At 42.4% G+C, this 12,615-nt stretch overlaps 1 protein-coding gene across 2 annotated transcripts in view; it reads left to right on the forward strand.

Annotated features, from left to right (window-relative positions):
* VDAC1 (voltage dependent anion channel 1) overlaps nucleotides 1-12,615 on the forward strand; it is a 29,196-nt gene that overhangs the window by 12,725 nt on the left and 3,856 nt on the right. For both annotated transcript variants that reach the window (XM_018050391.1, XM_018050392.1), the window contains exons 4-6: nucleotides 265-417; nucleotides 513-565; nucleotides 9,672-9,899. In XM_018050391.1, coding sequence (XP_017905880.1) covers nucleotides 265-417; nucleotides 513-565; nucleotides 9,672-9,899 — 434 coding nt within the window. The remainder of the gene's footprint in view (nucleotides 1-264; nucleotides 418-512; nucleotides 566-9,671; nucleotides 9,900-12,615) is intronic.

Below are 12,615 nucleotides of genomic sequence, written 5' to 3' on the forward strand. Positions count from 1 at the left end.
TAGGTTGCCATTTCCTTCTCCAGGGAATCTTTCCAACCCAGGGACAGAATTCGCATCTCCTATATTGGCAGGCGGATTCTTTACCACTGAGCCACCGGGGAAGCCTTTTTGACACTTTAAATATCTAATTGAATTATAGATGGAGCTTTTGCACCCACACGTTCAGGGTCTCACCTTTTGCATAAAGGAAAGTGCAGTCCATTTAGGGGTGGAGTGATGCAGAATGAAGTGCTGGCATGCAGGCTGTGACTGTCTTCTTTAAAGGAATTTACGAGCTCAGGTTCAGCCAACACCGAGACCACCAAAGTGACGGGCAGCCTGGAAACCAAGTACAGATGGACTGAATATGGCCTGACGTTTACAGAGAAATGGAACACTGACAACACACTAGGCACGGAGATTACTGTGGAAGATCAGGTAATGGTCACCTGCGGAAAGACGCAGTTTTACCAAGTGATGTCTGCTGGCCTGTCTTATGACTAACCCTGTTGGTGAATTTCTTTTCTGTTCAGCTTGCACGTGGCCTGAAGCTGACCTTCGATTCATCCTTCTCACCAAACACTGGGTAAGAATTTCATCTGTTTTCTCCTTAAGGACACTTAGCAGTGTTTTACAGTGAGGTTCATTCTGTGCTGTTTGTTACTGTTTTACTGGCCTCAGCTGAGGAGGCTGCAGGATTTCTGGTCCAGTGATGCTCCATTCCTTGTGAGTGAGGCTGCTGGTAATGTTAAGTGGCCAAGGCTGAAGGGCAGTGTTTGGAAGCAGGGGCTAATGGGTTGCTGTTGCTAGCCTTATTTTTTTCAGGCTGGAGAGCCCTTTCCCCAGTTTCCTACTAAGGGACACTGAGAGTGTGTGGGCTTTAATTGCAAGGTGGCTCCTGAGGCTGCACATTTCTGCTTCAGGCCCTCCAGCCACAGGCAGATTAGGCTTGCTGGTTATTGAGGACCTCGGTCTTCCATCAGGGAAGGGAATGAGCCATCAGTGCTGCAGTGCACGAGACACAGAAGATGCAGGTTCGATCCCTGGGTCAGGAAGATCCTCTGCAGGAGGAAAATGGCAGCCTATTCCAGTATTCTTGTCTGGAGAATCTCATGGACAGAGAAGCCTGGTGGGCTGCAGTCCATGAGATTGCAAAGAGTTGGACATGATTTACTGACTAAGCACAGCACAGCACAGGAGGCAAGAGGATGTGTTGGTCTGCCTCAGCTCCTGGAGCTTTTCACAGTGACTGAGGGAGTTGTCTCCTCCAGAACACACTCTTGTTTTTTCCCACTCAGCAGTTGGGTCTTTTAGGTCTGAGAAGGTTGTTTTGCAGACTGATGATAAGCCTCAAGGGCATGTATTGAATTTCATTTCTTAGTTTATTTAGTTTTAAAATTATGGTAAAATGCACATAAAATTTACTTCCTCAACTATCTTTTAGGTGCGTGGTTCAGTGGCATTCTGAATTCCATTTTTTGCCATTTGATGTTATTTTCTTCTCTCTCTCCTTCCTTTTTCTTCTTCCAATGAATATTTATTAGAGGGAGACGGTCCCGAGTTCAGACCCTGTGCAGCGTGACCACAAGGACTGGGCACATTGGGATCCTGCCTCTAGATTATAGTCTTTTTATAACTTGATTATGGATGGTCTCAAGATTATTGGCCAGGAACTGAATTTACCTGTTCTCATCTCTGCTGTAGTTTCTCCTGCAGGAGCATGGCCTTCCTGCTTGTCTGCTTCCCCCCAGGCACCGTGATGGGAGAAGTTATCCAGAGAGACACTGATAGCACAAGGGCTGGAGGATGTGCCCACGTGCTTGAATTTGCTGTTTAGGACTTTGCTTGCTGCCCTGAGGTGGCACACTTTGGAATTTGTAAAGGGTTTGCTCACTGCCTTTGGGGAGTTTGCAGAGATGACTCTAGGACTTGCACTAATATATACATAACCAAAAAGTTTTTTTATTTGGAAATTTAACTATTTTTATACTTAACATATATAAAAATGCTGCACAAATAGTGTACAGAATCCTCTTATATTCTTTACTTGCCTTCTCCTAATGTTAATATCTCATATAATTATCAGACCAGGAGATTTGTTAGCTAATCTTTTGTCCTTCTGATGTCTTATTTCTCATTCATGATCTAGTTCAGGATACTACATTGCTTTTAATTGCAAAGTCTCCTTTGTCTCTTCTAACCTGGGGCATCAGTTTAGTCGCTCAGTCATGTCCGACTCTTTGCGACCCCATGAATTGCACGCCAGGCCTCCCTGTCCATCACCATCTCCCAGAGTTCACTCAAACTCACGTCCATCGAGTTGGTGATGCCATCCAGCCATCTCATCCTCTGTCGTCCCCTTCTCCTCATGCCCCCAGTCCCTCCCAGCATCAGAGTCTTTTCCAATGAGTCAACTCTTCGTATGAGGTGGCCAAAGTACTGGAGTTTCAGCTTTAGCATCATTCCTTCCAAAGAACACCCAGGACTGATCTCCTTTAGAATGGACTGATTGGATCTCCATGCAGACCAAGGGACTCTCAAGAGTCTTCTCCAAAACCACAGTTCAAAAGCATCAATTCTTCTGTGCTTAGCTTTCTTCACAGTCCAACTCTCACGTCCATACATGACTACTGGAAAAACCATAGCCTTGACTAGACGGACCTTTGTTGGCAAAGTAATGTCAGTTCAGTTCAGTTCAGTTCAGTCACTCAGTTGTGTCCGACTCTTTGCGACCCCATGAATCGCAGCATGCCAGGCCTCCCTGTCCATCACCAACTCCCAGAGTTCACTCAGAGTCGCCTCCATCGAGTCAGTGACGCCATCCAGCCATCTCATCCTCGGTCGTCCCCTTCTCCTCCTGCCCCCAGTCCCTCCCAGCATCAGAGTTTTTTCCAGTGAGTCAGCTCTTCGCATGAGGTGGCCAAAGTACTGGAGTTTCAGCTTTAGCATCATTCCTTCCAAAGAAATCCCCAGGTTGATCGCCTTTAGAATGGACTGGTTGGATCTCCTTGCAGTCCAAGGGAATCTCAAGAGTCTTCTCCAACACCACAGTTCAGAAGCATCGATTCTTTGGCGCTCATCCTTCTTTACAGTCCAACTCTCACATCCATACCTGACCACAGGAAAAACCATAGCCTTGACTAGACGGACCTTAGTTGGCAAAGTTATGTCTCTGCTTTTGAATATGCTGTCTAGGTTGGTCATAACTTTCCTTTGAAGGAGTAAGCGTCTTTTAATTTCATGGCTGCAGTCACCATCTGCAGTGATTTTGGAGCCCAAGAAAATAAAGTCTGACACTGTTTCCCCATCTATTTCCCATGAAGTGATGGGACCAGATGCCATGATCTTTGTTTTCTGAATGTTGAGCTTTAAGCCAACTTTTTCACTCTCCTCTTTCACTTTCATCAAAAGGCTTTTTAGTTCCTCTTCACTTTCTGCCATAAGGGTGGTATCATCTGCATATCTGAGGTTATTGATATTTCTCCCGGCAATCTTGATTTCAGCTTGTGCTTCTTCCAGCCCAGCGTTTCTCATGATGTACTCTGCATATAAGTTAAATAAGTAGGGTGACAATATACAGCCTTGACGTACTCCTTTTCCTATATGGAACCAGTCTGTTGTTCCATGTCCAGTTCTAACTGGTGCTTCCTGACCTGCATACAGATTTCTCAAGAGGAAGGTCAGGTGGTCTGGTATGCCCATCTCTTTCAGAATTTTCCACAGTTTATTGTGATCCACACAGTTAAAGGCTTTGGCGTAGTCAATAAAGCAGAAATAGAGGTTTTTCTGGAACTCTCTTGCTTTTTCCATGATCCAGCGGATGTTGACAATATGATCTCTGGTTCCCTTGCCTTTTCTTATTTTTTTCCTTGCCTTTTCTAAAACCAGCTTGAACATCTGGAAGTTCACGCTTCACATATTGCTGAAGCCTGGCTTGGAGAATTTTGAGCATTACTTTACTAGCGTGTGAGATGAGTGCAATTGTTCGGTAGTTTGAGCATTCTTTGGCATTGCCTTTCTTTGGGATTGGAATGAAAACTGACCTTTTCCAGTCCTGTGTACTGCTGAGTTTTCCAAATTTTGTGGCATATTGAGTGCAGCACTTTCACAGCATCATCTTTCAGGATTTGAAATAGCTCAACTGGAATTCCATCATCTCCACTAACTTTGTTCATAGTGATGCTTTCTAAGGTCCACTTGACTTCACATTCCAGGATGTCTGGCTCTAGGTGAGTGATCATACCATTGTGATTATCTTGGTCATGTAGACCTTTTTTGTACAGTTCTTCTGTGTATTCTTGCCACCTCTTCTTAATATCTTCTGGTTCTGTTAGGTCCATACCACTTCTGTCCTTTATCGAGCCCATCTTTGCATGAAATGTTCCCTTGGTATCTCTAATTTTCTTGAAGAGATCTCTAGTCTTTCCCATTCTGTTGTTTTCCTCTATTTCTTTGCATTGATCACTGAGGAAGGCTTTCTCATCTCTCCTTGCTATTCTTTGGAGCTCTGCATTCAGATGCTTATATCTTTCCTTTTCTCCTTTGCTTTTGGCTTCTCTTCTTTTCACAGCTATTGGTAAGGCCTCCTCAAACAGCCGTTTTGCTTTTTTGCGTTTCTTTTCCATGGGGATGGTCTTGATCCCTGTCTCCTGTACAATGTCACGAACCTCATTCCATAGTTCATCAGGCACTCTGTCTATCTGGTCTAGTCCCTTAAATCTATTTCTCACTTGCACTGTATAATCATAAGGGATTTTATTTAGGTCATACCTGAATGGTCTAGTGGTTTTCCCTACTTTCTTCAATTTAAGTCTGAATTTGGCAATAAGAAGCTCATGATCTTAGCCACAGTCAGCTCCAGGTCTTGTTTCTGCTGACTGTATAGAGCTTCTCCATCTTTGGCTGCATAGAATATAATCAATCTGATTTCGGTGTTGACCATCTGGTGATGTCCATGTGTAGAGTCCTCTTTTGTGTTGTTGGAAGAGGGTGTTTGCTATGACCAGTGCGTTCCCTTGGCAAAACTCTATCAGCCTTTGCCTTGCTTCATTCCATATTCCAAGGCCAAATTTGCCTGTTTCTCCAGGTGTTTCTTGACTTCCTACTTTTGCATTCCAGTCCCCTATAATGAAAAGGACATCTTTTTTGGGTGTTAGTTCTAAAAGGTTTTGTAGGTCTTTATAGAACCATTCACCTTCAGCTACTTCAGCATTACTGGTTGGGGCATAGACTTGGATTACTGTGATATTGAATGGTTTGTCTTGGAAACGAACAGAGATCATTCTGTCGTTTTTGAGATTGCATCCAAGTACTGCATTTCAGACTCTTTTGTTGACCATGATGGCTACTCCATTTCTTCTAAGGGATTCCTGCCCACAGTAGTTGATATAATGGCCATCTGAGTTAAATTCACCCATTCCAGTCCATTTTAGTTAGCTGATTCCTAGAATGTTGACATTCACTCTTGCCATCTCCTGTTTGACCACTTCCAGCTTGCCTTGATTCATGGACCTGACATTCCAGGTTCCTATGCAATATTGCTCTTTACAGCATCAGACCTTGCTTCTATCATCAGTCACATCCACAAATGGGTACTGTTTTTGCTTTGGCTCCATCCCTTCATTCTTTCTAGAGTTATTTCTCCACTGATCTCCAGTAGCGTGTTGGGCACCTATGACCTGGGGAGTTCCTCTTTCAGTATCCTATCATTTTTCCTGGGGCATAGTCTTTATCTTTTATGACTTTGTCACTTTGAAAGATAATTGGCCAATTACTTTGTAGAATCCTTCGATTTGGATTTGTCTGATGTTTTCTCATGGTTAAACGCAGGTTATGCATTTGTGACAACCTCAGACTTCATGTTGTGTTCTCTCCATCTTGGTGTATGACATCAGGAGATATATTGTTAATGTGCCTCATTACTGGTGATGGTACTTGGGTCACTTGATTAAAGTGGTGTTTGCAGATTTATCTGTAAAACATTTTTTTCTCTTTATAATTAACCAGTATCTTGTGTGGGAGATGCTTTGAGACCATGCAGATATTTTATTTTTTATACTTTGACTCAACAAATATTTAGATCCATCAGTGATTCTGGCCTGTAACAATTATGTTCGGCAAATGGTGATTTTCTGTTCCCATCATCCCTTCTACATTTATTGAGATTTTACTGTGAAGAAGAGTTCTTCCTTCACCACCTTTTATTTGATCAGTTATTTGTATCAGTATAGATTCTTAGACATTTATTTTACTGTACAGGTTATAATCCCTTACTATATTTTGTTACTCATGCTGTCCCAGGTATGGCCATTGGGAATGCCTTCAAGTTGACGTCCTGTGTGCTTTTGACAAGCCCCTGTCGTGAACACTTCTTCAGAAAGTGTCCTTGTCCTTTTCTAGTCCTGCTATCAGCCATTTCTCCAAGAAGCTTTGGTTCCTTTTATTGAGGAATGGTGTTTAGTAACCAAGACTGTGGGCACAAGATGTACTCATTGCTGTTGGGTATTTGAGGAAGGTTTTGAGCACTTGATGAAGATTGGAAATGAAAGCTGTCTTTCCACGTGTCTGAGGGTACACCCTTGGAAAGCATCTTGGCTTCCTTTGAGGAGCTAAACATCACCACAGCCAGATGAGGCTGCAGACGACCTCATCAGGACACGGGTACCTGCCACATATAGAGCCAGCTCATTAACCACAGCTTAGAGTGTACCTCTCAGGTGCCTGTCAAATTAGCACCATTGTTTAAATAGCTTCAAAAGAATCCCAATAACATCTGAAAGGGGAAAAGCTCCAAAGGTGTGGAATGCTGCCCTAGAGCCAAGCCTGGAGAGAAACCTGAGTCAACGCCCCAGCAGTGTGCATTCCCTGGGGGACCTCGTGCCTCTGGCCAGAATCCATGGAGGTGACATGTGGAGGCACCTTGTAACTGTCCACTGTGGCTGGTCCACACCACTGGTCAGAGGCCCTGGCACAGGTGTTGTATTTTGTGTCAGCAGCAGCATTTTCCATCCTTAGAAGATGCCTGCTATTTCCATGTCTTGGTTTCTCCCTCTTTCTAAATGTCAGCCTCTGAGCAGCTGTTTTTTCCATTAGTTATCCTACCCTGCTTGGTGCCAGTTAGGTACATCATCATAACCCAGGTTTCTTCCCCTAAAGAGCAGGCAGACCTAAATAGGTTTGTTTTCTTTTTTTCCTTTTGGCCACCCCATGCAGCTTGTAAGATCTTAGTTCCTTGACCAAGGATCGAACATGTTCCCCCTGCATTGGGAGCATGGAGTCTTAACCACTGGACCATCAGGGAAGTCCCTTAAGTTTTTCTTATTGAGAGAGAGAGAGAGTTTGGTTGTCACTCCTTTTCTTCAAAGCTTGCAAAAATGCACAGAAGCAACTTGAACAAAAGTTGCAAGTTTCACTGTCACTAGGGAAGGCTGTTCGTTTTATTTTCACCTGTGATCTCTGAAATTTTGACTCATTGAAACTTGGAGTGTTTAATCTTTACATTTTTTATTATTGAAAATTTCAAACATGCAAATGAATGCCAAAAAGTATATTATACCTTCATCATGTTCTCATCACTGAGCTTTTGATAATTATCATCCCATGGCCAGTCATGTTTAATTTATACATCCATAATCAATCCCTCTTACCCTCAGATTATTTTGAATAACAGATATCACATAATTTTATCTGTATATTTTAATATGTATCATTAAATAAGATTCCTTTTGAAGAAAGCATAACCACAATATTACGTTGTGAAAATTAATCATAATTTCTTCATATTGTTAAGTCTAGTCTCTTCAGATTTAGCTGATTTCATGAAACTATTTTATAGAATCAAAAATTGTCCATACATAAAGATTGGTTCATATGGCCCCTAAATCTTAGTTTTTAAGAATCTTTTTTTTTTTCCCCGAGATTTATTTTTTTAAATGAGATCATTTGTTTTCTAGAATTACACATGAATTTTGCTGTTTATATTCTGTGGTGTTGTTTAACTTGTCCCCCTGTCCCCCACATTTCCTGTGGATTGCTAAGTCTAGAGGCTTCATCACATTTAGAGTCCATTGGGCACGTGTGGTGCTGAAATATGCTTCCATAAGGATGCACACAGGAGTCTGGTTTTCTCTTTGTATGTTAGTGCCTTTCATGGTCTACTCAAGGGGTTACACACTGGTGATATATCTACCTTTATCTTTCCTTCATTTTTTTTAGCTGGAATATTTCAATAAAGAGAAACTTCTCATCAACTCTGGTTATCTTGCGGCATAGTTAGTATAGGAAAGGTGGTATACGTGTTTGGTGCCTTTTTAATTGACTGTTTTCAAAACAAATTGATTCACTAGTCTCTAAAGATGACCAATGTGTATGTGTCTTGAGTTCGTAGGTTGAAACGTTTGATATACTTCAATCCATTGCTCATACTGTCCCATGTTTGAAGCCCTTGGGAGCCTCTTCATGTTAGTTCTCCTTTTGCTCCAACATTGATTCTTTGATGGCTTTGATAGATGCTTCAAGCTCATCCTGCACCTTTCCTGCCTCAACCTGTAATCTGCAGTTTTCTGAGGAGTGTTGGTTCCTTTTAGGAGGGAATGGTATTTAGGGCCCACAGTCTGGGTGCTGGAGGTGAAGCTTTAATCTCAGTATGAATGAAGTTGGGGTGGACAGGGCTATGTGGTTCTTGATCCTTGAAGCATACCTGCTTTCTCCTGAGGTCTCCACTGGAAGTGTTCTTGCCGTGGAAGATGTTCATTTTGCAGTTGAATGACAGAAACTATCAGTTGGAAATAGTCAATTTTATTGGATAGTTATGATCTTGTCTCTAATGCTGATTTTTGGTAAAAGGCATGAAGATAATGTATTTGAAGGTGACACAACTCACCTGCACTTCCTGAGAAATGCTGGGTCTTGTGAAATAGGGAAGGGAGGCACTGGTCTGGTCATACATGCAAATCTGGGGTCTTGTTCAGACTACAAAGACTTCCTGGCCCCTTATGACTGCAGGAACTCAGGTTCTACCTCACTACCTGGTTCTCTGAAATCTATGCTCATTGGAATAGCATGGATACTGAATTAAAAGCCGCCTGTTGAATTTACTTAGAAAGGATCTAGTGTTTGTTTCTTTATTTACTAAGTGAGCCACATAGTAAAAGCTGCTGTTTAGGGACTTCCCTGGTGGTCCAATCAATGGTTAGGACTTGGTGCACTCACTGCTGGGGTCCCAGGTTCAATCCCTGGCTGGGGAACTAAGATCCCACATCCTGTGGGATGTGACCAAAGAAGAAATTGTTGAAAAGGAGCTGCTGTGTAGATAGCTACCTTCATGACAGACTTTTTTCCCCCCAACAGATAGGGAAAATAACAAAGATGCATCTGTTTCATAATTACATGGTGGCACTCTACCTAATGAATGCCTGTGTAGGTCACTACATTAAGCATAGGGAGATGCTAGTAAAAATCACTTAGTGTTTCTTTTACAAGCCTGTGTTCTCACTTCATTAAGGGGGCATTTCTGCATTATTTTGGATTTTGGTTGAAGAGAGGTTGCAACAGCTGCTTAAGATCTGGGGCCCTGACTTTGCCTTCCTACTCCCCTATTCAAATAGGGATTAGTGTTTTAAAATGTGTATTTCTGGAGTGGTTGTCATGAAATGAGTTAACTTCTGATTTTAATATGATTTCTTTTCCTCCAGGAAAAAAAATGCTAAAATCAAGACAGGGTACAAGCGGGAACATATCAACCTGGGCTGCGATGTGGATTTTGACATAGCCGGTCCTTCCATCCGGGGTGCTCTGGTGCTGGGTTATGAAGGCTGGCTGGCTGGCTACCAGATGAATTTTGAGACTGCAAAATCTCGAGTGACTCAGAGCAACTTTGCAGTTGGCTACAAGACCGATGAGTTCCAGCTTCACACTAACGTGTAAGTGTTCATGATTTTTTTCTAAGCTCAATTTTTAATCACTGTGAAATGAGTTTGTTGGAATCAGAAGAGCCAAATGGCCTGCTAGTGTTTTTCTTTTTTCTCACTTACCCATTTCCTGAGGTGATGTAGGTTCTTCCTGTTCTGTGGACAGTAACATGTTGTCCCTGGTGCACACAGAAAGACTGAGCAGTTATGGCAAGAGCATGATGTCAGTCCGCAGAAGCATCCCTTCCCTGCAGCCTTATGGACATTGGCGGTCCTTTCATTTTAGTTAATAGGGTGGGGGTGGGGAGTTGTAGCCCTCTCTCTTTCTCTGTATACTGCCTGAGAACCAGCTTGCTGTACTGAATGGAATGTTGGCATGGCAGACAAATTAGGAGATGATTGTCTCAGTTAAATACTGTCTTCTCTGCATGGCAGTCCATTTAAAAGTTTATTAACTGGACAGTATTGTGAAGGGAAGAGAAAACTACAGGGTAGGTTAGAGAGGACCCTTTGTAATCAAACTTGAGGGTTGAAGTAGAGTACTGATTTAGATTGAAGGGAAACAAAAATTTCATCCGTGATGTCTCTGCAGATACAAGAAACTAATGAGTGGTATAAATTGGGAACAACTTTACCAGATTTCTTTCTTTCCACTAGAGGTCACTAAAGAGGTGACTTAAAATTTACAGACAAGTAAATGGTGTGTGTCTAAACTAGTAACATTTCTATTAATAGAAAATGAGTATTTTTTATAATAAATTAACAAAGATGTATATTAGCTTAAAAAATTAATAAAATGTGAGTCTTTTCAAACTAAAACATCAAAGGAAAACTATAGAGATGGACAGCCCAGTGGTTGAGAGAGGGGAAGAGCAAGGGTGTTATACAAAGGGGTGCACAGGGGAGTTGGACTGTGGGACTGTTCTATATTCTGGCCATACAAGTTTGTCTATAAAAACTCACTGAAGTGTATACTCAAAATAGGTTAAAAGAAAAAGTAAATTTTAAAAAGATAACATGCAGGAAAGTCATAGGAATAATATCACAAGCATAGAAGTATTTTTTAATTGAGAATTTTGTCTGATTCAGAAAGTGCTTCCTTGGTTTGGAATTGGGAAATTGTACAGTTCTAGGAAGAACAAGAAGGCAATGGCACCCCACTCCAGTACTCTTGCCTGGAAAATCCCATGGACGGAGGAGCCTGGTAGGCTGCAGTCCATGGGGCCGCTAAGAGTCGGACACGACTGAGCGACTTCACGTTCACTTTTCACTTTTATGCATTGGAGAAGGAGATGACAACCCCGTCCAGTATTCTTGCCTGGAGAATCCCAGGGACGGGGGAGCCTGGTGGGCTGCCGTCTCTGGGGTCGCACAGAGTCGGACATGACTGAAGTGACTTAGCAGCAGCAGCAGCAGAAAGAGCAATGACTGTTAGCTATTTTTCTTATCTGAGCCTCAAGGCTTTCAGTAAGTGGACATGGTTCATTTTTGGAACTGGCAGGGAAACATCCGACACAGCTAGTTTGGGTTGCCGTGGTCTTGCAGAGGCCCAGATGTGTAACAGATATTCTGTGTGCTTCATACAGATGAATTCTGTACAGCGAGTTCCCTCTGTCTATGGTTTTAAGAGTGCAGTACAGGAAGGAAGTGTCGCTGGTTTTAGAACACATTGAGAAATCTAACATTTAAACATATTTAAGCCCAAGAAAATTTGCCTCTGAGTTATACCAGTCAATCCAGAATCTATTGTGTTTGACAAGCTGCTGTTTTATAGCATACTGACTTTCTGAAGAAGTTAGATTCCCTATGAATCAGGTGGTGTCTGGGCTCTTCCTATACTTTTTGGAATCACAGTGTCTGACTGGCTAAATTTCAGGGGAGAACTTAAGAACTTAGAATGTGTTCTGTGAGCATCTACTTTAGGAGAGTGTATTAGTGAAGAGCAGAGTTTGTAATGAAACAGCACCAATTTTTTTCTTGGGTTAGTGAGTTCTAGGCTCTTTGCTGGATTCCAAAGTATATAGGCTCTGCCTTAACAGTTTCCAGTGTCGTTTCCACTGGAGACACCCAAAATGATGGAGCAGAACTTTGACATTGTTTTTTTATATTAAAAATGTCAGGGAGGGGAAGAGGGTATTCCCAGAGGCTGCGAAGAGAGGAAACAGTTTGGTCTGCTGGGTTTCATTCCATTTTTGAAAGACAGAAACATTTTATAATATGGCAAGTTGCTCCTTTTCAGGGCTCACCGAGACTAGGTGTTGCAGCATGGGTCAACAGTATGCATGGGCCAGCGAGCCTCAATTATAGGTTAAGTTCTTTTGTAATTGCTGCTCCTCCTACTGGCCGTGCACGCTCAGCAGTGGGTGCAGCAGCTGGTGCTAAGCACTGGCTATAGGCTGCCTTCTGAGGAGTATGAATGGCCTGGACTTTCTTACCATTTCTGGCTTTGTTCTTGATTTCTGTTTATAATACAGCATTTCATAAATGTAATAACTTTAGCAGCTGAAGGAAGAAAGCACTCTGAATTCACAATCCCATTGCCCTAGTCTCCATTTTTATTTTAAAGAATGTTTTGGAAGCAAACTTCAAGTCCCATGCAGCCTGAGTAGTTGACTGAGTTGCCTTGCATGTTCCCAGTGATGTCTGAGATAGCTTTTACCTTCTGTGAACCTTCCCAGCCCTGGTGTCTGTGCCATTCCTGTCAGGCTGCTTGTAATTTGGTGCCTGT

This window comes from Capra hircus, chromosome 7 (assembly GCF_001704415.2).
Source record: "Capra hircus breed San Clemente chromosome 7, ASM170441v1, whole genome shotgun sequence".
Lineage (NCBI taxonomy): Eukaryota > Metazoa > Chordata > Mammalia > Artiodactyla > Bovidae > Capra > Capra hircus.